Source organism: Tyto alba, unplaced genomic scaffold (assembly GCF_018691265.1).
Source record: "Tyto alba isolate M040663 unplaced genomic scaffold, T.alba_DEE_v4.0 Super-Scaffold_1, whole genome shotgun sequence".
In the NCBI taxonomy this organism is placed as follows: domain Eukaryota; kingdom Metazoa; phylum Chordata; class Aves; order Strigiformes; family Tytonidae; genus Tyto; species Tyto alba.
The window spans coordinates 37145999-37173405 of NW_024881261.1; the positions used below are offsets into that span (position 1 = coordinate 37145999).

The following is a 27407-nucleotide window of genomic DNA, read 5'->3' on the forward strand; positions in this document are numbered from 1 at the left end:
CAAACAGAGATGCCTCACGTGCACCCGCTTATGCAAAGCCGGGAGTTGGGCGTGAGGAGGGCGAGGTGACGGTGGAAGGAATTTGTGCGCCGTAGGCACGACAAAACCAAGCATCAGGCTTTCTGGAGCCAGTCGGGCTCCAGTGCCAACCCAGTCGAACTGGTTGATAGGAGAGGCAGTGCTCCTGGATGCCAGCCCCTGGAAAGTGAGTCATGTGTCTTGCTGCAGGAGAGTCCCTCGCTCGGCTGCCGCTTTCCAGCCTGGGGGAGGACGGGCTCTTCCGACCCACTTTCTCTATGCAGAGCATGTGCCCCTCAGAAAACGGGGCTAAAAATCAAGTGTAGGCTGGGAAGACCCCCTTGTCTCCCAGCCACAGCAAAGTGACTCAGCTGTGACTATCGACAAGCCACAGCCCTTCCTGAGAAGCCTCATCTGAGACCTTATCTGCGAGGTTTATCTTCAGGAAAAACCCCAAATCTGAGCAGAAGCTCAGCAGAAGTAGAAGGCGGTAGGCAGACGGCAGAGTGCTGCAGTTCACATCGTCACTGCGAAGTCTCTCTTCGTGCTGTTGGTCCTCACATCTGTGAGCTGGACCTGGTCTCAACAGGCTGAGCTGCCCTTTGGGGTTTCTCCCTCTTGCACGCAGTCCCGCTGTCAATAGCAGACGGCCCGAGCTTGACCTCTTGATGTCATTTTATTTAATCCCATTTTTAAGTGAGAAAACTAGCAAGCAGCATGGCTAAACCAGGAAAAGCTATGTCATGGTGACAATTTGTCAGGAAGCAGCTGGCCAGGTGCATATGCTCTGTACTTGAGAGGGGCAAAAAAAAAAGTCCCCAAATCACCTGGAACTGGCAAAGCTCCAGGGAAACCTGGGCTAGCATAGGTGGTTTTGGTGCCCAAAATGAGAACAGATCGGGGTGGCACCCGCTAGCTCGATGCTAGTCCTTCCTTACCCCTGGTCCTTCAGTTCCCAACAGAAAAATACCCTGCCTGCTGAAATAGCTCTCCTGTTCCACACATTCTTATTTAACCTCCCTTAATATTCTTCACAAAACTGGGGTTTTTTGCGTTCATATGGTAGTAGATGACTGCCAGTTAGAAAGTCAAGGTGCCTTGTCAACACTTTGTGTGCACTCCTGAGATAAGAAAGGCACTCTGAGCCCTGCCTAGGCAAGGTGGCTTTAGCACCAGAGTAAAGGTTGCTTGTTTAGTCTGGCCAAAATTGCTGCTGGGGGTGGCTTTCTGCCTGGTTGATTCAGTCTGGGTGCGTCTGGCTCCGCTTTGAGAATTACCTAAGAGCCCTGGCTCCTGATGGGGGGGGGACAGCAGAGGCTCGGAAGGCTCCAAACGAAGCTGTGCTGACTGGCAGGGGGCAAAGGCCCTGTGTAAGCACTGAGCTCTCCTGCTGTGTCTTGCAAAGAAGAGTGAGATAACAAGGCTCCCACAGTGGCTTCTTAGCTTTGCTTTTAAGATGGTCTTCATAAGGAGAGATGTGCATTGCCCTGTTTGGTATAGACTGGCAAAGTCAAACAGAATAGATCCACTTCCTCCTAACCTTCAAACTGCAAGTAAACCTTAAATGTTATCAAGTCTGGTCCTTGAAAAATGAACACGTAGGTAGGTACCTGACATGGTAGTACCATGTACGCCCTTAGGTGAAGGACAATACCTTGAAGATTCTCATGAACTGGGCAGGATAAGCCTCACAGATTGTGGGCCATTCAGACGTGACGAATCTTTGAGTTACAGTGAGGCTGCAGGGGATATCCAAGCGAAGGTCTGGAGGCCGAGAGAAGCACGTAGCTTACCAGGACCCCTCCTCCAGCAACCGAAAGCCCCGAGCATGGGTTAAATGAAGAGGGAAGCTGGTCTAGCAGTTCTTCTGTGCAGTCCTGGTGAGCCTGGCTTCTGCCTGCGAGGAACCAGCTCCGGCCTTCAGCTGAGCTGGTTTGGACTGTTGATCCAGTAGGAAAATGCTGCATCTTTTTCTGGGTTGGTTTGTTGTTCCAGTTGGCCGAATAGGTGCAAAGGATGTAGTGGGAGTAAGAGACTGGGAGACACCAAGTCAATTCAGGCTGCCTTTCTTAATCGTAGTTTTAATTACCGTTCCTTTGGACCACACAGATCCCTAGCTACTCAGTGCCAACTGCCTCTCACACCCAGGGAACAAGCAGCACTCGCCCACCTCCTAACCCCCGGCAACAAGTGGGGAAGCCCGTGACTGAGGAGCTCTGCCGCAGCACATCTCCTCCTTGCCGGTGTGGGCCTCGATGAAACGCCACCAGCCGAAAGCGAGCCTGAGGGCACCTGGGGGGGGGGGGGGGGGAAGCACTCCTGGCTGGGGTACTCCCGCCGCCCCGAGACGCGCTGCGCAAACCGCCTCCTGCAGCCCGTGGGGCCTTCCCTCCAGCCGGGCAGGGCCGTTTCACGCAGCGGGGGCTCGCACGCCTTAACCCGAGGAGCCCGGGGGAACGGCGGCCGCCGCCTCCGCCGCCTCCGCCATTTCGCGCCCGCCTGAGGCGCGGCGGCCTGCGCATGCGCAAGGAGGGAGGGTGAGGGGCGTGAGGCGCGCCCCCTCCAGCGCATGCACAGTAGCCGTTTGGGGCGGGGGGGGGGGGGGGGGGAGCGCGAGCATGCGCAGTAGCGCCCGGCGCAGCCTTTATATAGGGGCGGGGGGCGGCGGCGCCGCCGCATTGCAGACGGGCGAGGGGGAAGTATGGCGCCGGGGCTCTTCTGCCTCCTCGGGCTCCTGGCCGCTGGTAAGCTGTCCCGCAGGCCCGGCCCCCGCCTCTTATTCCTTTTCATCCTTACGTCTAGCCCCAGCGGGCTGAGGGTAGTGTGCCCTGCCTGGGCGGGAGCGGGCTGAGGGCGGCCGGGCCTAAAGCTGTTTTTTTTCTTTTCCTCTTTCTCTCAGCAGGAGCTGCCGGACCCGGCTGCTGAAAGCGGAGGGAGAGGAGGCAGCGATAAGGGAGGGTGGGGGGAACCTTCTGCCGGGCCCTCCGTGTGGGGCCTAACGGTCCCGCCGGGGGAGCTGGGCCCGGGGCGGGATCCCAAAGGCGCCTTTCGGCACTGCCGTGGTGAAAAATCTCTATTTGGGGTGGTGGTGGTGGGAATCGCCCAAGAAGAGAGATCAGCTAAACGCAGGGAGAAGTCCCAGTGAGCTGCCAGCCTGCCTCAGTGCTGGTAGGACGTGACTTCTTGATGGTACTGTGTAACAGTTTGTGTCCATATCTGACACTAATCGGGCAAATAGGTCACCTCATAGAGCCAAATAAGAGTAATTGGTAGAAACTTGTTTTTCTGCCCGCATTTCTGTTTATCTTTGGCGCTTCAGGGCTAGATGAGTGTTAATCCTCCTTCAAGATGGCAGGAGGTAGCCTTTTCTGTTGTGTGCTTCTAGCAGCCTCATCTGGTTAGGGTCTCCTGCTCCACATGGAAAATTCCCCTAATGTTGATGCTTTGTTACCTGTTGTTTCTGAGGTGGAAGTGGTGGTGGTGGGAATAACTGATGTTCTGCCTTTAGCATTAGGACTACAGGTTAGAAAAGGCAACGCTTGTATTTTGTACTTTGCAAAAGCTAGACAGAGCTACAGAAATGTTTCATAGGCGGACTGGAAGGGCAATCTTCCTTCAGGTTGTGGTATGGAATGGCTAGAAACCCCAGAATTGAAGGTCTTGTACAGTGATACACCAGATTTTTCAGAGAATTTTCCTTTAAATAAGACAATTTTAAACCGAGATCTTACTTGCTTATGAGTTTAATCTGCAACATTTTGCAAGTCGACAACAACAACAAAAGCATGACTAGCTGTTTAAAAGCCATAGGAATATCCAGCTGGCAGTCTACAGTAAAATATACATCTGAGATATTGCATGATTGGACTCTAGTCTTCTACTTAAGTGGAGTTTTAATATACTAATATGCGGGCAATTTAATGGAGAATCTCGGGATTCTCAGGCTAGAAGCAAGCAAATGTCAGCTTTTACTCTGTATTTATTTGCTTTAATAATATGACTTCTGTATCTGCTCTGCACTGAATTAACTGCTATCAATTATTATTTCTTTTGGACTGTTTCCAAATCACTAAAATTATTGTAGTTTCTTGTGCCTTAAAAGTGAAAAGGATTTGCCTTGAAGTATCTATCAGGTTTCCCATTAGTGTATGTAGGGAAATTGTAATGAGAAACCAGTTCAGCAATGAGAGTTAGCTTGGCCTACCTGTTAAAGGCATGCGTATGCAACTGAGCATAGCAGAAGACTTGTTAGGCCAGTTTTTCTTTAGGAAGTCACTGTTTTAACACAAACACCTTTTTTCACCAAGGTTCTGTTATGAATACTGACTCACGTACAATAGTATGCGGATTTTTCTGGAGACTTTGCTGTGACAACCCGAAACACCGTTTTTGTCTGCTAAGCAAACCAATTAGCTGTATCAAAATCCAGCCACCCTTGGCATATCCTAATGGAGTTACTTGGCTAGCTTACAGCATGGCTGGTAGGCCATGAGGGTTTTTGGTTGACCTACTTACAGTGCTCCCATGCATCTTCCCTTTAAGGGAGACACACAGGAATTAAAGCAGGGTGTACAGGACTCGGGATCTCTGGATTACTGATACATACTTTGATTATTGCTTGTCTTTGAGACCAGTACAGGAGGAAGGCTGGGTGTGCAGGTAAAACAGGAGTCAGTTTTTCTTGAGCTCAATTTTTTTATTTTCGCTCTTGGTAAAATAAAAGTGAAGCTGTGAGCGGGAAGTAAAGTTTGAGGATGTGATTATTTCACCCCCCTAAAGTAGTAGACTTTATCTTTCTTTCTTCCAAGAGTTCAAACTAATGTATACTTCCACTGGCAAACATTGGTCAAGAACATCTGGGGACAGGAAAATTGAATACTGAGTTAGTCCGACTTGAATTTTCTGGAGGATGTGGAAAAAGCAGATAATTGAACTCTAGACTGTGTTCTGTAGTTTGCAGGCTTGTTCTGTTTGGGAATGTGGTTTCTAACAAAACTGTTAGGCTGGCCCAGCCCACTGCTGCAAATTAAGTCAGGCAGACAGTGGAAGGTGCCTTGTATCTAAAAAATGTCTGTTTTTGTAGAGGAGTAACAGGGAGTTCTTTGAGGCACCTTACAACTGTCACACAGCAAAGCGGTGCTGCGATAGCGCATCAGTCATGTGGCTTGTGTAAACCTGCCCTTGCACAATCTCCTCCTTGTTTGCAGAAGAGTTATAAATAGAAAAAGTTGCTTCTTGATTGTGTCTGGAGGAGCTGCACAAGCTGTTTTGCCTGGTCATGGTCACGCTTGGTGAAATGCGTGATTGCATCTGCGGGCCACCTGAAGCCTTATGTGGTCTTTTTACAATCTTGGGTTGTGCTATTCAGCATACCGCAGAGAAGCAGTTCTGGGAATCTCTGAAAATTGAGATGATGTGGGGGGTGGAACAAGGGAGGGGGAGCTTGTCAGCAAAACTGAACAGTGTCTCCATCAGGTGACGGTGATGTCAGTCGGGACTCTCTGGGAGGTTGACTGTGCTGTTTCAGGGAGGGTTTTTTGATGTAACATGCAGGAAGATTTTGACTTTTTGTCTGTGGGGGAAGCAGGACTGGTTACTGCTGGCTGCCAGTGGGTTTTTGTTTCAATGTCTCTTGTGGATCTGATTCTTCAAAGCGGGTTTGGGGCAATGCCAGCATGACAAAAAAAGGGTTTGTGTTTTTTTTTCTTTAACGAGTTACTTGCAGTCTATTTCCTTTTTTTTTTTTTAATGTGGCAGCTTTTGTATACAATTACTACTACTAAGATATCAGAGTTCCTATTGCAAGTTAAAAGGGGTACTTCTGTGGTCCATTGAAGTGTGTGCATATATTCTGAGGCAATGTTTGTCTGTTGTAATTTGGTGTTGGAGCAATGTTTAATTTCAGATATCAGTATTTTTCTTTCTCTTGGGAGTGAAGAGTCTTACATTTCTACTGTTTACCCTGACTAGTTTTTAAGCTTTGTTCTCCACTTCTGTAAAAGTCTGCATATAGAGAGACTTTTTTGAGGATGCTGAGTAAATGAATCTTGCAGTGAGATTTCAAGTCTTTTTTTTCCAAATGTAACAGTTTTAAATCCTGTGACTATGTTCACACTGGGATGCAAGCTATTAGTATGCAGAGTTTAGGGGTTAACACTTTTTTCTTTCCTGCTATTAGCTGCTCCATCACTGTATGCCCAGGTAGGTTATTCTTTCACCTTGTGCACTACAGTTTGCCTTTTCCAGGCTCTCCCATTGCTAACTGCTATCCTCCCAGAAGCTGCTCTTTAAAATGTCCCTTTTCATCCCTCTGGCATACTTTCCCTGCTCAGCTGCTGGTGTCGGATGTCTTACCTTTCCCTAAGGGAGCTTTCTGTTGTCTCCCATGTCTGGCATTGATTCTGCATTAAAACACTTCTCTGGCAGCAGTGTGAAAAAGAATATTGCCCCTGACACTCCTTTTCTGTTTCTTCCTGGTGGTGTTTTGAACTGCCCTTCTGTTGTCCAGAGGTATCTAAAAACTTCAGACTTCACCCGTGCTTTGCTGGGACTGCAGTGTAACTTGTGGCCAGGAACTTTGTCTTCTCTTGCAGACATGGCTCTCTGCATAGCTAGCAGACTTTTCCATTCTTTGTGGTGTGAATATATTTGCCAGGTGAGAGGGGGGATGTTAAATACAGAGTTTCTGCAGACTTGCATGAAAAAAAAAAAGAGGAGGTGGACAGTAAGTATGTTCAAAACATTTAGGCATATTTCTGCAGAGATCTGCTGCAGGGGAAAATGTTTCTTGTAACTTCTTGGGAGTATCTTAACATACTGTATGGGACTCCTGATGACTACGAGATACCTTTGAACATCCAGATAACTTTTATACATTCTGTTATGGAAAAATCTCAGTCAGAAGTTGGGGCTTGCTTGGCAACCTGGTAGCAACCTCTGGTCAATGTAGAAGTGATTTTCTTGCAACCTTTTTAATAACTGGGACCATTTACTGGGACAGTAGGGCCAGTTTTACTGTGTTGGTTCATTCTATTCTATCTGATTTTATTATGATTGTACTTACACAAACTGTTTCTCATACCATGCTTATTTTCTGGTGAGGGAAGCAGTGTTTTATGGCAGAGAGCATACCAAGGTAAGAATGTGTTCCCCACTTTGAGGAAGAGCCCAATCATGGTGTTAACTCAAAACTCATTTCTTGTGAATTGCACTAGTTACAAATGTTTCAAGCTTCCTGGACACAAAGACTGATTTTTTTTTTTTTTTTACCAACATCAGGAATACTGATAACAGCTAGCCAGATTTTATCAATTTCTTCCACAAATTGTCTGTAATTTGTCAAATACTGTGGCCATTTTACTGCTTTATTAATCCAGAGGTGTAGTATACCTTTGGCATGAGTTAGTAGCGTGTGGTGCAGTTACAACTTTTGAAATTTTACTTAACTTGCTAACTGACTGGAGAGCTTGTGGAATAGAGCCCTTTGGATAACTTCAGGTTGAGGTCACTCTTTGGTTTGTTGACACTTTATAAGATTTGAGGAAGAGAAGTTGATCCCTCCTGACTTCTTTAACTTAAGCACACTTTGCTTTTGCAGTTCTCAAAAGATATGGGGAAAAGTCAGTAACTGAGCACAGAATGGCAGAGACTGATGCATTCACTTGGTCTGTGGGCCATTTCTGGGAGATTAAATGGTCTTTTTTTTTTTTTTTAACATTGCCAAGTGGGGCAGTCTGGGAAAGAGCATCCCTCGTGATGAATATGTTAATATTCTTAGGAATAAATAGTTATCCCAAATTATCTACCGTGTTTGACTTTAACCCATTAAAGTGAACAGCAGCACAGTGTTTTTCCTTTTCTTGCCAGCTGCAGGTTAATTTGTAAAAACGCTGCTCACGCTAAGGTTTTCCTAGCTGCTTGGCTTAAAGGAAGCTTGAGTCTTCAAGCTGAGTTTTTGTGTTCTGGGTGATCTGGTCTGGCCCATACAGAATCCCCATTCATAGGAGTTTATACAAGGTGTTAACTTTTAAGCATGATCACGAGAGTCTCACTAGTAGATTCAGTACAGCTTTGGAGGGGATTGCTTAGGATGTTTTTCTGAGAATCTCAGGAAGAAATTCAGGCTGACTCTCCCTGGAAGAAGAATAGTGCAAATGCTTGAGGGAAGGGAAGGTTATTCTCAGGAAAGGTAATTACCGAACAATTTTCCAGTAGCTGTCCTTGCAGAATGGTAATCCAGCCATTGTAAGCTTCCTTTTAGGTTCCTGTTTCCTGAAGAGAAGTGAAGAACTGAACTGTGCTTTCGCATGCATAGCTCTAAGCTTTCCAAGTAGGAAAGGTCATACTGTCTGAAGGGGCTGTCACCTCTACTTCCCTAACTTCTGAGTGTATGCTAGTGTTTCCATTCCAGGTGCCTAGTGTTGAGGAAGCAGGAGCTTTGCAGGAGTAATGCACAGCTGCTGAAGTAGGATAGCGGTGGGGGGTGAGTTGCGGGTTTCCCTTTATCGTCACAGATTTTAGACTGTTTTGTGTGAATTCCTGGCAGAGCCCCATGCGATGTACAGTAGCTGTCACTTGCCAGGACTGTTACTGGTGTTCTGGCAGTGTTAGGTTGCTGACTTGGGCCTCAACGAAGAGATTCCTCCTTTTTCTGCTTTTACCTTTCAGCTTTTGGAATACTTTGATAATGTTGTTGGGCTTCAGGCTGTGTTTCTGAGGCAGGGCTTGTTCTGGGAGATGACTTGTCTGTCAGACAGGAGCATCAGAGAGGTCAGTGGGTATAAATTTCTCCCTTTTTTTTTTTTTTTGTTTCAAGGAGCTACAAGTGTATGCAAGGGTCCTAGGGTGCCTGTGGGCTTTCAGCTTGGCTAGAAGCCTGAAAGCGGAAGTCTTGCACATCTGAAAGATGCACCCTTTGTACAGGAATTGCATTTCTGCGCCCCCTTCTCCTTCCTCCTCCATTTTCTTTCACTGCTTAATTTAGGGAAAACTTGGTGGAGCAAAGGCTGTTTCTTCTGAAATTGAAGAAACCGCATCTTTGAAGCAGTTCAAAAGGGAGCAGCCAGTGAAGAGGAGGAGTAAAGAAGCACGCTGGCCTGCGCAGATAAACTTGTTTGGCGCTCTAAAAATAGCAGCTTGCAAGAACTTTGGGGAATGAGTGGGCATGATGCATGACTGTTGAGAGCTAATCTACAGAGAAGGGAGAAACCTATTTAAAAATGGATGACTTTAGATAAAAAACAATTTATAAAATAAAGGGATACCAGAGATAACAAAGAAGGTAATCCCGCTGGGTTTGCCCAGGGAGCATTAAGAGTTCTGTGAGGTAACTGACAGTGCTTTGTTTTCTCTTGGGTTGCTGCTGTGCTGGGGATGTGAAATACCATGTTAGCAGCTGAGGGAACAGGCAAGATAGCTGTTAAGACTCAAAACTGTTCCTTCTGTTGTGAAACAGCATAAGGTCTTAACACACTTAACTGGCATATTTGCTTTTGTTGGAAGTTAATCTAGGAGGAAAAATGCTGTTTCATAATTAAATAGGAGAACAAGCTAGGGGGAAAAAATAATGGGAATAGTAAAGGATTTTAGACCATTTTCGTGACTCTGTAAGATCTGAATTAGTACAGAGTTTTTTTCGTTTTTTTCCTGGGACATTCAGAAATGGAGGGTGCATACTGTTGCAATGAAGGTGCATCCTTTCATGTCAGACATTGAGTTACATAATATAAATATTGCAACAGAATATAGAATAAACTAATACCAGCTTAACTATATTTAAAATCATTGTGGAAGATGGAAGAAAAGAAGTTATGCTTAGTGTGTGTCATCTTTGTTCTATAGCTGTTCTCTAAAATGTGCCAGGGATGTGTGGCCCTAAAACAAATTTGCCTACTCACCATTTGACCGGAAAGATCTGTACTGAAAGTATCAAATGTAGTTGTCTTCTCAGAAGGAAAGAACTTCCCTGGTGTCCTTTGTAACTAAAAGGACACTGCTGTTCCTCTGTTTTCTGTAGATAAGTGTTTGTCCTCATGGCATAGCTGATTCAGGTTTCCTCAATCTGTTGGCTTTTATGATGGAAAAGTTATGTAGGTAAACTGGCATTTCATCTTTCTCTAGTGTTGTGTGGGAGGGAGGACTTGAAATGATACCAGTGGGAAGGTGTTTGGGGTGCTTACTTGCACCCCAAAACTAGTTTTCAGTGTTCATGAGCTTATGAACAGCTTGATGCCTTTCATTCTTCAAGGTCCCTGCTGGTCTTGAGCTCTTTGGCTCACCTGCAGAGGATTGCAAATAACATTAGTGTCCTTTTTCTCAAATTCAAAGTGACTGTGTGCTCAGTGGCAGTGCTTTGGGCAGAATCTGAATGAAATATGGTTGTGTGCACCTCTTCTGAGTGATTACTTTTTTTCTTCCAAACTGGTGGGATGTAACGCAGGAAAGCAGCGCTGAGGTGTTAAGTAGTTAACATACTGTCAAAAAACAATCAAATCTTAAGACTTTTCTCCTTCTGAGCAGATTTATCTGCAACCTGTAGTCTGCTCACCTCAAAAGGTCATGACTACTGCCTTCCTCTTTCTTCTGTCTCTGTGATGTAACCTGACAAAACCCTGCTGACCTACAGATACCCCTTGCTGTGTCAGAGCATTAGTGACTGATTCTGTGTGAGCATCTGTTTGGTAAGAAGCCATGCATCAGAGTTTGTTAAAGACAGCCAAAAAAGCATAAATCAGCATAGTCTTTCTAATGACCAGGTCAGAGGCTATGAGGAAGAAGGAACAAGACCAGCTGTTAGGCATTCTGCAGAAGCTGGTATGGATCTGAAAAGTCATACAGTGACAGGCTCTTAAAGTAAAAAGTCAAGCAAAAACTGAAAGTTCATTAAGAAATAGGTCAAACCAAGGCAAGTTATAGCATGAATTCCTCAGTTTGGGTTTTAAATGGCCTTCTAGATCAACAATTTGAGAAACTGTGTGGAATAACTAGTACAGTTTTATAGTTTAGTTTTGTAGTTCTACAGTATGTTTCAAACAGAGGAGGAGTAATGTTCTTTTTACAGAACTAGAGGCATAGGTTAAAACCTATACTTGCAAATAGTTGGAAGCCCGTAATTCCGCTGTTTAAACTCAGGGTCTTGCTTGACTTTAGCCAGAGCTTGACTCTGCCTTGCAGGACCCTTCCTACAACTGTTTGATGCCAGTATCTGAAAGTGAAGAGCAATGCTTTCCCTCAACCAAGTGTATACTTGGTTATTCTCATCCTGCCAGAGCTGACAGCTATTTGGCTGTGCAGTCTGACTTTGAAACTTAACTAATAGTGCTTCCAGATCAATGCTATAATTTAGAATAGGCTGGCTGTAAATATTTTGCTCACCATACATTATTAGAAGCTTTGAAGTCTTATTCGTACAGTGTTATAAACAGTCCTAGTGTGCGGTCTTGCTGAAGAATATGCAATCTAGGCTTTTTGCTGGGAGAGAAGGTGGCAAAGTTCAAGCTCTTGTGTAGAAAATTAAGCATGCAAAGCACACTTTTCTTAAAATAAATGGGTCATTCCTCTGAAATCCAGTGTAAACAGGCTTTGTAAGTCAACAGCTGAGAAGGCTGCAGAATGCCACCTATAAAACAGTGTTTATCTGGCTCTGTGTTGTGGCTACGTACCTAGAAGATGCACTGGTAGTTCAGCTGTTGAGCCTCTCATTGCTTAGAACTGAGATGTGAGAAATGGAAAAGTGGTTGTGATTGTTCATCTGTCAACCTTACTAGAAGCTTTGTAGGAATCAAACAGTTTAATTCCTGCTGCTTGGTTGACAGTGTAATTTTACAGCATTTTGTGATGTGATAATGGCTTCTAAATACCACCTATACAGCTAATAGGTTTGAATGAACATTCGTGGTTTTTTTTTCCTACAACTTTGACGACAATGCCTTGTAGACTTAGACCAGGGCAGATTTCTTTGGAGCCTGTCTGCTGTAGGATTTTAGGAATTGTTTCTTTATAGGTTAGTGCAACAGAGGAGATTGACTGCTGAAGAAACTGAGCGCACCCACGGACAGCATGGTTTTCTAAAACTGAGATAAGTTGAATGTCCAGTCCAGACAGCATAAAAAAAAAAAAATCATCAAAACCGCTTGGAAAGTCAGCTGGAAGGTGTGGTTGATTAGTTTTTCCCATTACTCACTGTTAGTGCAGATCTTTTACGCTTCTTTAGGAAGTCTGTCCAGAAGTGGTATTCTGTATTTTACTTCAAAACTTTATAGGTTGTAAGCCAGTTCCACCTGGGGTGGGAGGTAATGTCTAGGCAAGGATTTATACTCTTTTTTAAAAATTATTGTTCTCCCACATTTTTCTATACACAATTGAGGAAACAAAGTCTAAATAGATTTAATGGCTTTAAGAACTGTTTGACAGAATATGTCTCATTGTTTTCTGTTGCTCTTTCATTTGACTTTCGTGCAACTTCTGTTTATGATCAGTGTTTTGGTCTGCATTTGCATCTTAAATCCTCTGTGTAATGTGCGTGGTGTGCTTTGTAATCCAGCTAGTTCCCTACCTCTCACAGTTGCTCTGTGAGAAAAGGGCGGGTCACTTGGGGGAGGGAACACAGACAGCAATTTCAAGCTGGATGTGAGGGCTGGTTCAGAGTTGAAGTGAGTGCAGGGACTGTAGGACAGGAGAACGGGTGGGGTTGTAGCTTTGGGAATCAGCTGTCTGAAGTGTGGATTTCTGCAGCGAGCAGTTTGTTTCAAGTCATCTGGGAGTTCTTGTGTGCTAAGCAAAGCGGGGGGTTTGGTTTTGTCTTTTTTAAGGTGCATGATGGGGTGATGGACTGCTGAGGTTCTTGGGCTTGGTCACTTCGTTAGGGAAGTTCAACTGTGTTCATTTTTCTGGAGTTCTTTGGCTGGGTGATCAGTATTTGGGACTTAAGTTTCAGGCAGAAATTGCTAGATTGAAATGTGCTTAAAATGTTAGTAAACCTAAGTGGCCTAATGGTTGTGGCGGTATTGTACAGCATTAACCTGCTTGCTTTGGAGTGGAAATCATTCAGACGTGCAACTGCGAAAGGACAATTCTTTCTTTTGGCAGCTGTGGCAAGCCCTGTTTTGTGGCAGAAGGACTGTGTGAAGGGTCCAGAGGTATGGTGTCAGAGTATTCGGACAGCATCACAGTGCGGAGCGGTGAAACACTGCCAGCAGAATGTCTGGAACAAGCCTACTGCAGTAAGTATCAACTACTGAGACTTCTTCCCACCTGTGGTTGAGGTAGCTGGCTTCCATATGCTGATGAAGATTTTTTTCAGCTCTCTGCTGGGAGTTAAGTGCTGCATCTGATTATTCTTTGGTTACTATGCGTTAATTTAGGTGCTAGATAAAGGTTGCTTCCCATGTCTCTGCCTTGCACAACTTGTCCATTGACTTTTCCTGTGACCTGTTGCACAATCACCGAGCAGTGTGTGGAATGGAGCTAGTGGATTTGTTCCTCTTTATTAAAACGACTCCTAATTCTTAGAGCCTTTTTTTTTTTTTAACTTGAGCAATGCCAACCTGATGAGCTTATTACAAGAAAAGCTGTGTGCTTCTTTATATCTTTCTCATAAGTTAACATTCCACAAAAGATGCAGCATATGCTAAATTATTTAAGGTATGGCAGTAAATAATGGTACATTGTTGCTTTTCAAGTTGCATTTGTACTAAATGAGTGCTGCTTTACTAGATGTAACTGTAGTTTGTGGTATTGTTTCACAATTTTCTAGGGGAAAACGGCATTTCACTTAGATGCATTCAGTCCACCTTGGCTATATCTGTGCCAGGATATGCTTCAGTTTGTGAAAAAGCATGGGAAGGGAGGAATGTCAGGATGGCAGAGCACAACTAAAATGAGTGAGGCTGCTTGAAAATTTCTTAGATTTGAAGAGTAAGGTAAAAGAAGTTCAGGAGAAAGCTTCTCAGGGTGAAATACTTCAAGGGAGGTGGGACTAGGTGAAATGAGCAAGTGTTAACATGCCTGTGTGTTCATGCTGTGTTGATTTACTGAAGAAACTGGAGCCGGAGGTACTTGGAATAGCCTCACTCTTTAAAAACACCTCTTCCCATCCTGGTTTCAGCCTGCGTTGCTTCCTTAACTTCAATTTCGAATGTAATACTTGTTCTTCAGATTGTTTGCATGCTGCATTTATAGGCACTTAATTCTGCCTCAGAGTAACTCTTTACTTCTCTCTCCAGAACAGTATTCCCTGTGACTTGTGTAAGGAACTTGTGACAGTGGTTGGCAAGGTTTTGAAGGATAATGGCACTGAGGTAAGCAGAGCTCCTGTCTCCTTGCCCCAAGGCAATATTTGATTTCATTCTGTTAATGAGATCACAAGGTGAGGGAGTGGAAGAGTATTCTTCCTGATGTTTTCCCAACCCAAGCAACAGATGTTGAAAGGGGCCAGAGTACATGGGAACAGGCTTTTAAACAGCCTCTTCTGGGTTAGAGATTAGCAAATTCTAGAGCCTATCATGCTCTAAAATATCCTTGAATGACTGTAGATGCTTAGTAAAATTGTCCTTGTGCCAGTAGGCCATTGATATTGAAAGGTGGGATACTGCAGTCTCTAGAAGTGGATGATTACACCAAGTGGACTTTATTTTGGTTGTGGGCACGTCTTCCCTTTTGTGAACCTGGGAGTACTTTGTATAAACAAATTACTGTCCCACCAGTCCATAATTTCACTTCCTCTTCTTAAATGTAAATGTTCTGTGCTGGTAAGACTGTTGTGCAGGCCTTGCAAGCAGTATTTCATGTTTTCACTTTGGCAGGGTCTCATCAAAGGTCCAGGACTGGGGAAAATAGATCTGTAATTTGAAACCTCATTCTAGTTTTGCTTGCCAACAGCCTGGATCTGCCTAAGTCCCAGGGGCTTTTTTTAGGCTGTTGTGCATTTTGGGAATGGAAGGAGCACTTGAAAAATGGATGTTTTGATAGTGAGTAGCCCTCCTCATCTTTTATAGGATGAGATCCGCTCTTACTTGGAAAAGACATGCGAGTTTCTTCCTGACCAAGACCTGGTCTCTGAGTGCAAAGAGATTGTGGATTCCTACCTACCAGTTATCATGGATATGATCAAAGAAGAGCTAGTAAGTAGATAAGTTTGCAACAGTTGAAATTAAAAATTGTACTCCTGCTGATGCCTGAATTTCTCTTCTACATAAGACTGTGCATATGATCCTTTAATCCTGTGTGGATCACTGGTGTTGCAAATAATGGTGTAAATTTGAAGACTGCTTCCTTGCTGTGAAACATTTTCCCTTCTTAATGTGTGAGTTGAATGACTCTACTCTGAACTCTACAGAAAAGTGCCATCTGCCATCAGTCTGGAGCTTTATGCATGTATTTTATCTCCCCTAGGATAAACCTGAAGTTGTATGTAGCGCCCTTGCACTGTGCCAGTCCCTTCAGAAGCACCTGGCAACAGTGAAACTTCAGAAACAACTCCAGTCCAATAAGATACCAGAGCTGGACTTCTCTGAACTGGCGTCCCCATTCATGGCTAATGTGCCTCTTCTTCTTTACCCTCAGGACAAACCCAAGCAGAAGTCTAAGGTGAGGGTGCACTGCTATGCCAGTATGCCGAAGTGCATGTGTTGTGCTCCAGAGCTTCAGTTCTCCTTTGCTTAAGAATTTATTGATGATTCTTGATAAGGGATTGTTCTACTGGGCACAGATTAAGCTGGTGTGTTTTGCCTGGGTGACTTTCCTACTGAATTTTGTGCTGCTGCATATAGGCAACTACCTTTTTCCATAACCCGTGAGCTTAAAGTGAAAAAAGGTGATAGCTGCAGCTTCTGTGGACCATATGTACAGTCTTGGATTAATAGCTGCAGTCTGTAAAGACAAGTCTTGTGCTGGGCTGTTCCCATTCAGGACTGTAGTAGTCAAGCAGGTCTTACTGGAAACAGTTTCTTCTGAGAACCACATTTGGCACCAGCGTTCAAAAGAAGAATAATTCTCCCACATTCAGAGGAATCTGCTCGCTGTGCCCTTTAGGGGAGGTATCCTCCTCTGAACGCAGAGGTGATGGACTGGATCAGAAAAGAACAAATAGATGACAAAGGGGCGTAGATGGGACAATGAACTTGGCAGTAGAGGCTGAGTCTTGATAGCAAGCCTAGATACGGGAGTTAAACAGTTGCATCAGTGGAGAGCAAGCTGCTGTGGGTGTGAAGCAGGTAAGATCTACCCCAAACTTAGAAACCTTCCCACTGTGGTCTGTAACAAAACCAACAGATTTTGGAGATTGGGTATCTTAACAGTTATCTTGAGTTTCAGAGCCAAGTAGGTACCTAATCTCCATCTAGTGGCCGGTGCGCATACTGGCAGTAGATTGTCTGTATTAGCTCAGGCTTTTGAATATTCTAGAGTATTTATTCAGGTTTATATATAGTTTACAAATAACTTTTAAAACTTGGTAGTAACGGAAGCTTCTAAAACATGTTATGTGAAGATATGTCAACTTAAGTTTCCTTTCACTCTGTCCAGGGAAATGGGGAGGTATGCCAAGATTGCATTCAGCTAGTTACTGATGTTCAGGAAGCTGTGAGGACAAACTCATCTTTTGTAAAGTCTTTGGTTGCTCATGCCAAGGAGGAGTGTGACCGTTTGGGACCTGGAATGTCTGATATGGTAAGATATTTTTTGTTTAGAAATCTGTTCCTGTATACAAACATAGTTTATTCAGTGCTTTAATCCTTTCAGTGGACTCTGTTTAACAAAACAGTGTGTCCCATGTAGGATGTGTTACATAGTGTAACAATAACACTGAAATCATAAACTTTCTGGTAAAGAAAGCTGGGTGGGGTGGTGTGTATGGGAGTAGGGAAGAGGAAAAAGACTCATGATTGCTGCTAGCTCTTAAAGGCCTTTTTCATAAAAATGATCTGGCAGAATAATGTGCTCGTATCAATGAGGGGGAATGCTTTTGCCTTGAGAAGAAAAGGGCTCATCAGATAAGCAGTTGTGTGCAGTGATTGTGTAACCTGAAATGTCATCTTATATTTGGGACAAGCTCTGAAAGACAACAGAATAGTTAAGTAGAGCAGGTCAATTAATACCTTGATGTACTAGAAAATTCTAGATTAACTCTACAGCTTAAGCGGTTTGATCTTTACAAGACTTTCTTCTCCCACTTCCTGCAGTGCAAGAACTATATCTCTGAATATTCTGACTTGGCTATCCAAATGATGATGCACATGGTAAGATCAGTAGAATATAATATTTGTTCTCAGTTCATTTTTCTTGGAAACAGGAAACGTTTACTGCAGTAACAGTCTGGGGAGGGCTCTCACTTTAAGCCTTGGTGTTTAATTGGATAGTGACTTTAGTCTCGGAATGCTTTCTTTAGCACTTTCCTTTCACAACCACTTCAGCAGTGCAAAAGGCACTTATCCTCTGAAACATGGGAGATACATTATATATGTTCCTATATACTCTATCTCAGTCCTGTACTTACACGCCTTTTGCTTCTCCTCACCAAATATTACGCTAAGCGTATTAGAGGCGGTCTTTGTCACGGTGTTGTAAAATTGGTTCATGTGTTAGAGATAATGTATGTGAAGCAGTATTAAATGTCCTTCTGGAATTGCCATCTCAAGACTCCTGCTCCCTGGGCTCTTGCTAGGAGCTGTGGAAAGAGAGTGGGACTGCACCAACTCCGGTCTTCTGCAGCAGTATACAAATGTTTTGCCTCTGACCACCTCCATATCACCTCTTTATCTGGACATCTCAAAGCCTTTTGAAAAAAATGGGTAGGCCTTTCCCTTGAGAATGCAGTGCCACAAGTAATAGAATATATGGCTGACTTGAACCTAAATTTGGCAACACAGCTGCCTCTTTTTGTTTCCAGTTGCTAAAGGCTACTTAAAAGCTCATACTGCTTTTTAAACATTTGGGGGGTGAGAAGCAAATCTTAGTTCCAACAGTTAGTTTCTCATTTTAAGCATTGTAATGCAGTGTGTTGTTAATACCTGAAATTGGAGTATGACCACACCTTGCATCCGGCTGAGTGTTGTTCATACTCTTTGGAGGTAGTCTTGCCCAGGATGCTTTAATAACTTCAGATGAATAATGCTGGTTAGCACTGTGCAATTAAATGTAAGTTGCTGTAGCAATGCTAAGGATCTTTGGGGTGGGGACCATGTCATATTCCATCTTCATGGAAAGAGTATGTGCAGTTCCAAGTGCTTGACTTTTTTTTTTTTCTCTTAACTGTTATCTTTAATTTCTCCTTTCTTCCTCTATCTCCAATCTCCCCTGTCAACAGAAGGATCAGGTAGGTGAGCAACTTGCCTGTGATGATAGCCTGCTTGTAGTTCACTTCTTGCTCTTAAAGGGCTTGTAGTTCACTTCTTGCTCTATTAGCTGTGTACTTGTGTGACTGTACTCAGTGTTGACAGATACAAGGGATATTGATGTGATTAAAACAGAGAAAGACTACAGACTTCCAGTGGATCAATCCTACTTCCAGCTCCAGATACCAGTTCGTGCTACTAAGATTTCAGCTCGATTATGCTTTGGCCAGTGGAGTAGAAAATATGCTCACTTCCATACAAGAATTAGATGTAGAAAAAGCATGCTGGTTGTTCCTGTCAGCTTCTGGTTTAAAGTCTGGGCTCAAAAGGGCTTGAGTGAAGCTGTCCCCGGGTCTTTTCCTGGTTAACCTTTAAATCTAGGACAATGGTATAGATATTTGGAGTGTATGATCTGAAAAGATGATGCGGGAGGCTTTTAGGCTCCTGCTTCCTAGAGCTATTTGGGCTTTTAATTCAACCAGTCCTGGGAGACCTTGTGTCTGTCATCTCTCTATGAGAGAACACGTTGCGTGTATGTGGGTGTTGCTGTAACATTAATACCTGGAAATGCTTCTTACAATGCATGAACCAAAGGGCTTGACTTAAAGGTACTGCCTGGAGTAGTCTGAAGCAGCACTGTATCTTTGAGATCCTGCTTCTGCCTGTGCATGAGGCTGTGGCATGATATATTGACTGTTGCATAAGCCTCTGCTGTAAGAAGCTTGATATCCTGGTGACAGGGTGGGGTATGGTCTTCTAATTACCCATAGCACCAAAGATAACTTTTAGCTTAAGTAGACTTTAGGTGGGAAAATTCAAGTTTTGTATATTACTTTGTGTGGCATCTCTCACTTCATGTGGATATAGTGCTCCTTAGAGCAGCTTGCCTCATGTCTGCCATTTATTTTTGCATTTAGTAACATGTTTCTAAAACCTTTGAGAGACTTAGAAAGCTTTTTTTTAAAGCCTTTTTTTCTGTTTGCTGTTTTCCCTCTTACTGTGTAAAGAGCACCTGAAATACAATCACTGCAGCTACTTGTAAAAAGGCTTAGGCTTAGGTTTTAACATGGTTAACTTTTATTTCTTATAGGCTGTGTTCAGTAATGCGGAAATGTGTTTCTGTTTGCAAAATGTGATGTTACTGGCTGCTTTAAAGAAGGTAGCTTGTGGATGAGGAGGAGTCCTTTCCTGTAGGCATTTCTTTGAGCTTTTGGGTGAACTCTGAAGTCAGGATAATAAGGCTCTTCTGTGATTACTTAAAGCTTCCAGGGGAGGGGCTTTGCGAATGCAGGTCTAATGTGATGCTGGTGGCCTGTTTTGGTGTTGGTAGCTCTTAAGTCAACTCCTTTGAAGGGCTCGCATAGTGTATTAGCTCATGGTAAATGGGGTTTTTAAATGGATGTGGCCTAATCTCTTCCTCTTTTAAAGGAACTGCTAAATTTCATCTGGTAGTTGTCCTGCCTGTAACCTTATCAAATGCTTTGGCAATACTCGAAGTAGAAGTAGTCATGAAACTTCTAGTGATTTGGAGCCTTTAAAAACTTTGTTCTGTGCCTGCTCACAGGCTCCAATAGAAAGGGCAGAGTCTTCTAGACTTCTGAAAATTTGCTTATACATCTCTTTCCAGCAACCAAAGGACATTTGTGCCATGGTCGGGTTCTGTCCTTCTGTGAAATCTGTTCCCCTTCAGACTCTGGTGCCAGCTCAGGTGGTTCATGAAGTGAAAATGGAAACTGTGGAGGTAAGATGGATTTCTTGTACTCAACAGCTGTGCCTTCCTTTTTTGCTTTAGTGTAATGAACTAGGTGAAACAGAAAAATTAGTTCTTCTGCATAGAATAATCCATGTCTCCCTGCATGTAAATTCCTGGCCTCTCTTTTTCTGAAGCTGATCTGTGAAGTAGGAGAGCTGACGGATTTGTTAGAGTAGCAGAGTCAATGCTAAGCTGAAGCTGTAAGGTAATGCTTCAGGATTGAATACGAACTCTTGTTCCAGCAGTGGAGTACAGCAGCCATTCTAAATGACACCTCCAATGTTAGAGGGCAAACTGCTGAATTTGAGTTTTGCTCTACAATGGGTGTTGTGCTTTGATCCCTCTTAAAAAATGGGACAGCACTCTGCGTGTGCAGCTGAGTGATCGGAGTTGGAATGCTGAAGCTGAGTTTGTAGAGGCACCTTTAGCTTCCCGTGGCCTTTGGGTGAGACCTGGGCTTAGGGGTGGTTTTGGTTTCGAAAGGAAAGTCTTTTGAGGACAGTTAACTTCTGATGAACAAGCTCCAATTTCCCTCAAGTCCCTCAATTTCTACGTTTCTTTTGCAAACAGGAGGGTGCTCTCAATTCTAGCAAATTTTGTCCTCAATGAATTTTAAAAAATATTTCATACTTCCCTTGACTCCAGTCTCTGTGGGGCTGCTTGTTTCTCTGTGTCTACTAAATTCAACTCCCCTCCTTATACAACCTGGGGATTGTAGTCTTAGTCATATGAAATGACTATCCATTCAGAAAGGCTTTTTACTGGGACCTTTGAGGTTGGTTTTGGGTTCTGTGTGATCATCTGAATTCAGCTCAAACTGGCCAGCTCTGTAAATTAATTAGTGTGCTGCACCTCCATGTGCATGGTGTTAGACTGAGCTTTTATGAATTGTTCCGGTCAAATGTGGTCAAGTGCTGATTTATTATTTTGTATGTTTCTTCTGTGTCCTCAGAAAGCCTCAGTTCAAGAGAAGTCTCTTTCTTTGTGTGAAATATGTGAGACCACAGTGAAAGAAGTGACTGGCCTTTTGGAGAGCAACAAGACAGAGGTGTGTAAGTGGTAGAAATGGTACTTCTTCCTAGGCTTTGGCTAAAATGGGGCTGTATTGGAGGGGGAGGGAATGTTAATTTTCTCGCCTGTTCTCATGAGAACAAGATTCCCATCCTGGGTGGGATGGAGTAAGAAAAAAAGTACTTTGGAATTGAGTCAGATTTCTGTTCCTCATTTGCCACACGTTCTTTATTGTGCTTCAGGAGGAGATTGTACGTGAAGTGAAGGTGGTCTGCTCCCTGTTCCCAGCAAGTGTCAAAGACCAGTGTAAGGACTTCATAGATGTCTATGGCCAGGCTTTGATTGACATGCTCTTGGAGGCGACGAATCCCGAGGCAGTGTGTGCTATGCTGAAATGCTGTGCAGCCAACAAACCTCCACAGCAGCCAGGTTGGTAATGAAGTGTTGGTGATGTTGCAAAATGAGCTAGTTCACTGATGATTACATCTCTTTTGAGGACATCTGCTTTAGTACTTTGCAGATGCTGCCTCCTTTCTTCTGTTTGGGAGAACTACCTAAGCACTGATGTTTTCTCTTTTATTTTTTTTCCCTTCTCAGTTTTAGTGAAACCTGCAGATGGCTTCTGTGATATCTGCAAGATGGTGGTAGCGTATGCAGACAAAGAACTAGAGAAGAATGCCACAACAGCTGAAATTGAAGCTTTACTGGAAAAAGTCTGTCACTTCCTGCCAGAGTCTGTCAGTGATCAGGTAAAGCGCTTGGGCAGGAGGCAGGCTAAAAAGCAATGGTCTTGTTGGTGGTTGGGAACTGTCCTTGTTGATTTGGGTTTACATAGGTCCAACAGTGACAATTAGACTTACCTCATTTTCTGAGTATTTCACCTGATACTCTGTCTACATGCTAATTTTAGATCCGTCCCTCAAGTGTCTCTACTTCTGCTATAAATGTCCAGGTACTCAGAAGAGATCTCTGTGTTTGGCTCACTGTCTTGATCTCTGGCTGGAGACAAACTGTCCACAGGTGCAGCTGGGACTGGCTTGTGTTCAGCAACCTGATCCTTCCTAGGTTTTTCCCTTTGCTAGTTAGCACCAAAGCGTAGCAACTTCTCATGTGCAGTAGAGCGAAAAAGAGGGAGCGGGCTTGATCTCAGGCAGTCAGATGATGACATGGGCCTTGCTGTGTGGCAGCCTGCCTCCTGCTCAGAAAGGTGCAGATGGAGATGAACAGAAGGATGAAACAGCTTGCAGAGTATTTGGAAAAACTAGAGAGCAGCATCTCTTGGTGGGTTTTATAAGAATAGTCAGTCTTCCTCTGCTAGAGGCTGGAAGGAGTTCAGGGTGCAGGAGGATTAGGTTTTTGCACTTGCCATCCTTGAGGGTTGGCAGTCCTTGGAATAGATGGCAACTTCTTGGGGTCTGAATTTGGCTGGATCAGCAGTCAGTAAGGGTTTGCCTGGAAATCCTGGGAGAACAGTAGGTGGGAGCAGCTGAAGGTTTGTTTTCTTTTTTCCTCAATGCTGATCCTGGTCAGGGGATTAACAAAGTAATTTGGAAGTAGGCTGGCATAATTCCAGTGGGACAGCAAAAACAAACACCAGTTAGGGCCACTGTTAGCAAGATTCACCTGGAAATCTTGTTAGGTGTCCTCTGAGTGTCAGCAAGTGGCAACTGTTTATAAGTTTACCAGGTGTATAATATACAGGCTTAAAGCAGCTATGGAACAGCTATTCCTGCTAATTGCTGTGAGGCTGTTTAATAGCTGTGGTTGGCTTATTAATTGGTGCTGTTAGTCTCTGCTGTGAAGGCTGGTATCTTCCTGTGCTTTGGAGATGGCCCCGCTAGAGGGCTGGCAGCTGCTGCTGCTGTGAAGCGCTTGTGCTGCTGCCTGCTCCGAAGCACACGGTAACTGCGTGGGCTAAAAAGTGCTGAAGAGCCATTCCTGCACAGCTGCCGTCCTGTTTAGGATGTTTGTCTCCAGCTTGTTCAGTGTGCTTTCCTCTTGAGACAGCAGTGATCTTCATGATCAGAGACTTAAGCTTTGCATAGCACGAGTGTGATGTTCTTGGTTCTTTTCTTCTTGACCCTTTTCTCATCATAACCTGTCTGCAGACAGCTGCAGCCAGGTATGAGCTAGCAGAAAAAAATGTAGTTGTGTGATTAGTGTGATGCTGAGTCCTTTTCTATCTGCAGACCTCAAACCTCTGGTTTATCAGTTTGGAGTGTGTTATTGGGGTGTTTGGAGTAGTGCACAGGCCTGTCTGAAGACGGTGTCTTTCTCTAAGTCTTCAACAGGAGAATCTCACAACCTGTGTTTTGTTACAGTGTGTTCAGTTTGTGGAACAGTATGAACCTGTGGTTGTGCAACTCCTGGCAGAGATGATGGATCCCACTTTTGTTTGCACTGTGAGTATTGCGTTTAGTTCTTTTGAGTATGGGCTCTGATACGGTCCTGCCTACTCTTCTGTATGCCTTTCAGTGCCTAGCATGCAGAAACTCTGCTGGAATAAAAATCAGCACCCTGAATACTTGGAGCAAATGGGCGGCTGTGCAAGGCTTGGGACTTACTGAATGGACAGCTGTCTGACTGCCAGCCTTGTGCAAGGAAGGATAGAAGAAAAGAGCTGCCAGTGGTTATCCACTGCTGAGGTTCAGTAACAAGGTGTAGTGTGCCCTGAATGTGATGAGAGGAAGCTAAATGACATTTCTTGAGAGGTCCCTTTCGAGAAGCGCTTTCTCAAAACTGAATGTTGAGAAGCGACTGTGGTGACTTAATTCTTCCTCGTGTCAGATTACTGCTTCGTGTCTACTTGTTCAGCTGCAGGTGTGACTGCAGTTGGCAGCTCTTGAAGCTACCTCAGTGTTGCTTCCGCACTTGATCGGGTGGAAGCTCGGGTGTAAGGCTGGAGTTGAGATCTCTGGGTGCAAATAGGAAGATGCTGACTCTGCTGGTGTTCTTTTCACAGAAACTCGGGGTCTGCGGATCAGCTAAACAGCCTCTCTTGGGGAATGATGCTTGTGTCTGGGGTCCAGGCTACTGGTGTAAGAACATGGAGACTGCTGCTCAGTGCAACGTACGTAAAGCAGGATTCTGCCTCAAGTTTCCCCTTGGTCTTCGATAGCTCCTTGTAAACTACTTTTCCAGCTTCTGTATCGCACTTTGAAGTGGATGAATTCCAGTTGAAGGAAGCGAAAGGATGCTAGCTAGAGGTGGTTGAGTTGGATTAGCAGGGTCTCCCGTAGCCCTTAGCTTGCTTAAAGCAGAGTGTTTCTTCTCCCTTTCGTTCCTATCCCCCACCTGGCTGCTAGCATTTCAGAATCTGTAGTAAGGTACAATGTGAGCTTCAGTCTGTGTTCCTGCAGCCAACACGCCATGTCATGGCCTCTCATCAGGCTCTAAGAATTGGCTTCCAGTATGGCTGTGGGCTGATGCTTTCTTTGCCAGGTCTTAATGGCTAAGGGTCACCAGCATTTTTTCCTGAAGCTTCTGGGTGGGGACGAGGATGTTATTTATTCTAGTCCTCCCTGGAATCACTTACTTTAAGAAAAACAGATTTGCTTCCGAGATCTTGGCTCAGAATAAGGCGATGAATTGTATGTGTAGATGCACGCTTGTTTGCAAACAGGCTTTTTTCCACTAACATACGCTATTTATTTCCCTTTAGGCTGTTGATCACTGCAAACGTCATGTGTGGAACTAGAAGAAGAATTTCCAGTTCTGAAAGTTTGCCATGGCTCTTAAAAAATGTGGGCCAAGGTTGGTGGAGAGCTGTATCTCAAATGTTCCTCCTCTCTGCCTTGTTAACAATTTGACCTTCAAGTTCCTTTATTGTAACTCTTCTGTAGCAGTGCTGCTGTTGAAGGATCAGATCTTCATTGTTGACTTAACAAAGATATTTCTGATTGTACAGTTTAACTCATTATGCTCCTAAAAATAGTCAGTGTGTTGTAGATTTTTTAATTGATAGGCTGAAGTGGTTGTTTTAAGTGCTGGGAAGAATGGCAGAGAAGGTGAAATGAGACAAGACTATTATCTTTTAATTTAAAAAAAGAACAAGATAACAACTAAACTTTCAAATGTCTTTCTGTAGTCAGCATTGGGAAGATTACATGCTTTGCATTTTTAACATCTGGCTGGAATATTAATTTTCTGTGTAACCATAGGGGAACTCTAAGGGATAATGTTGAATCTGGGAATCCCTTTGGTTGGAATTTTCAAAGCTCTACAGATGCAGAGGAGTGGACTTAGTGCCCAGTAAAATTCCAGAGTACACTGGTACCTAGAGATGCATTTGCATTTGAGTGACTACAAGGCTCATGGTGGTGTTATAGCTAAGGAAACCCTCCCTCAACCTTTGATCACGTCCTTTTTATTTCCTTGGACTGTTTGGTCTAAGCATGGGTGTTCTACTGTCAAGCCCTGTACAGTGAGATTTCGGTCTTTAGAAGCATGCTGATATACTTATGGAATGGCTCCCTCTGTTTTTTTTTTTTTTTTTTTTTTTTTAATCCTAGTTGCTCAATTCTGCTTAGTCTTGCAGCTTCCTACATGCAACGAGCTGGGTGCCAAGGAGGTGGAGCGAGTTGGCTTGGTAAAAAATGGAGGGGAAAAAAGTCAGCTGGGGGCCGTGCATATGTCAAAGCGAGTTCAGCAGAGAGGGCAGAATGCATGGAAAAATGTTTTTTATCCCAAACTGCTGGTTTGTTCCTTGATCTTTTTCTTCTCTCGACATATTTCAGTCATCTAAAACTTCAGAGGCGCCATGAGGCTCGGGGGGAGTTTCTGTTGCTGCCTTGCGTTCTCACTGACACTCATCCTTCTGAGTAGATTCCCCCCCCCCCCCCCCCCCCCAGAATTCCCATTTCTGTTGGGAAATGGGTTTGAGCAGCGTGCTGAGATGGCAGATGGTAAGAGCACTGCAGTAGGTATTTGGCAGCTCTGCTGGGGTACCTGACAACTCTGCAGCGTCCCACTGAAACGGCCTGAACTCCCGAAGGAGAGCCAGAAAAGGCAGGCTGCTACCCTGGAAACAAGTCAGGCCCTCGAGGTGCAGGGGCCTCGAGCACGAGAGTCATGCTTACTTTGCTTGAGAGGGACCTTGCATCCCCTACCAGCATTTAGTGTGTAGTTCTGATCGAATTAACCCCTAAAATGGAGGCACCAAAGTAGCTCAGAGGAGCCCTTCGGGAAGGAGGAGCTGGGCAGAGGTGGAGCTTTGAAAATTCCAGTCCTGTTCAGAAAGGTGCCGGCAACTGCTAGTGTTCCTGTGATGCCTTGGGTGAGGCAGGAGCTCTAGTAACCAGGCTTTAGCAGCAAGCAAAGTAATTTTCATGCAGTTTAATGAAAAACCACTCGACTGCAGCTTTTTAGTTATTACGTGTACATACTAAATGTCTGGGCAGTGTTGACAGCAATACTAGTTTGTCTTTCCTTGTTTGCATTTGTACAGAACGCTGAAGCACTCACAGCTTTAGAAAAAAAAAAAATTTCTCCTAAAGATGTAAAATACCTGCAGCTTTGTCTTGATGGGCTTGTGCAGTGGTTCCAGCGATGTGTCCCAGTTGGAGTAGATATGCCAGATAGGAAATGGGCTTTTCAGCTTGGCTGCCCTGGAGTTACAGGTTGTGTTACACCATGGCATGCAGTATGGTATTTGATTTTTTTTTTTTTTTTTTTAAAACTGGATGGCGTTCTCTCAACATGAACTATTTTGAGGCGGGGGTGGGGGGGGGGGAAGTGGGGGATGGATTGACACTTTCTCTTACAGATTGGCAAGGTTTTAATTTTCTTGGGTTTTTAGCCGTGAAGGATTGATGTTAGGGACCTGTTGGGTGAGGAACTGGGGGAAATCCTGTGCTAGGGCTGGGCAGTTTCCTCCCTGTGGACTGTGGCACCTGACCCGCTTGAGTTACCCTGGGGAGGGGGGGGACACACATGCAGCTGCTTTCTAAAGAACATCGTCTTGATTTTTGCACAAAAGCTTCCTTAATGAACAATAAAAACTTCTGTAAACGGTAAGTTTGTGTTTTCATTTCCTTGTTGCGTGCTAGTTAGGACCTCGCTACCTTCCCCTTTGCTGCAGAGCTGGGAGAAGGCATGTCCCAAAATGTCACCGGGAATCTGGGGCTGAATGACAGGAGTTGTAATTGCCTTGCAGCGTGCGTGTCCCATCAAGCCTTTGTTCTCTGGAGCACGGTTGCAGGTTCAGGAGGCTTCCCAGGGATTGCCACCGCCGCAGTGCCTGACGTGAGGCAACAGCCCCGTGTTGCAATTCTGCCTTGCGCAGGCTGGAGGGAGTT

The 27407-nt window shown here is 44.3% G+C and overlaps 1 protein-coding gene across 3 annotated transcripts; it reads left to right on the forward strand.

The window, feature by feature from the left end:
* The first annotated feature begins 2657 nt into the window (after positions 1-2657).
* LOC104361126 (prosaposin) lies at positions 2658-27126 on the forward strand. 3 transcript variants are annotated; one of them, XM_032992361.2, is made up of 15 exons: positions 2658-2762; positions 13105-13238; positions 14241-14315; positions 15012-15137; positions 15409-15603; positions 16540-16683; positions 17196-17252; positions 18320-18328; positions 19975-20088; positions 21053-21148; positions 21354-21540; positions 21709-21860; positions 23433-23513; positions 24074-24181; positions 24773-27126. In XM_032992361.2, the coding sequence occupies exons 1-15, from the start codon at positions 2720-2722 to the stop codon at positions 24806-24808; spliced, it is 1557 nt and encodes a 518-aa protein (XP_032848252.1). In that variant the 5' UTR covers positions 2658-2719; the 3' UTR covers positions 24809-27126. The 3 variants fall into 3 exon arrangements, with proteins under 3 accessions (XP_032848252.1, XP_032848253.1, XP_032848254.1); XM_032992362.2 differs by having other exon boundaries at positions 18323-18328; XM_032992363.2 differs by lacking the exon at positions 18320-18328.
* Positions 27127-27407: the final 281 nt, after the last annotated feature.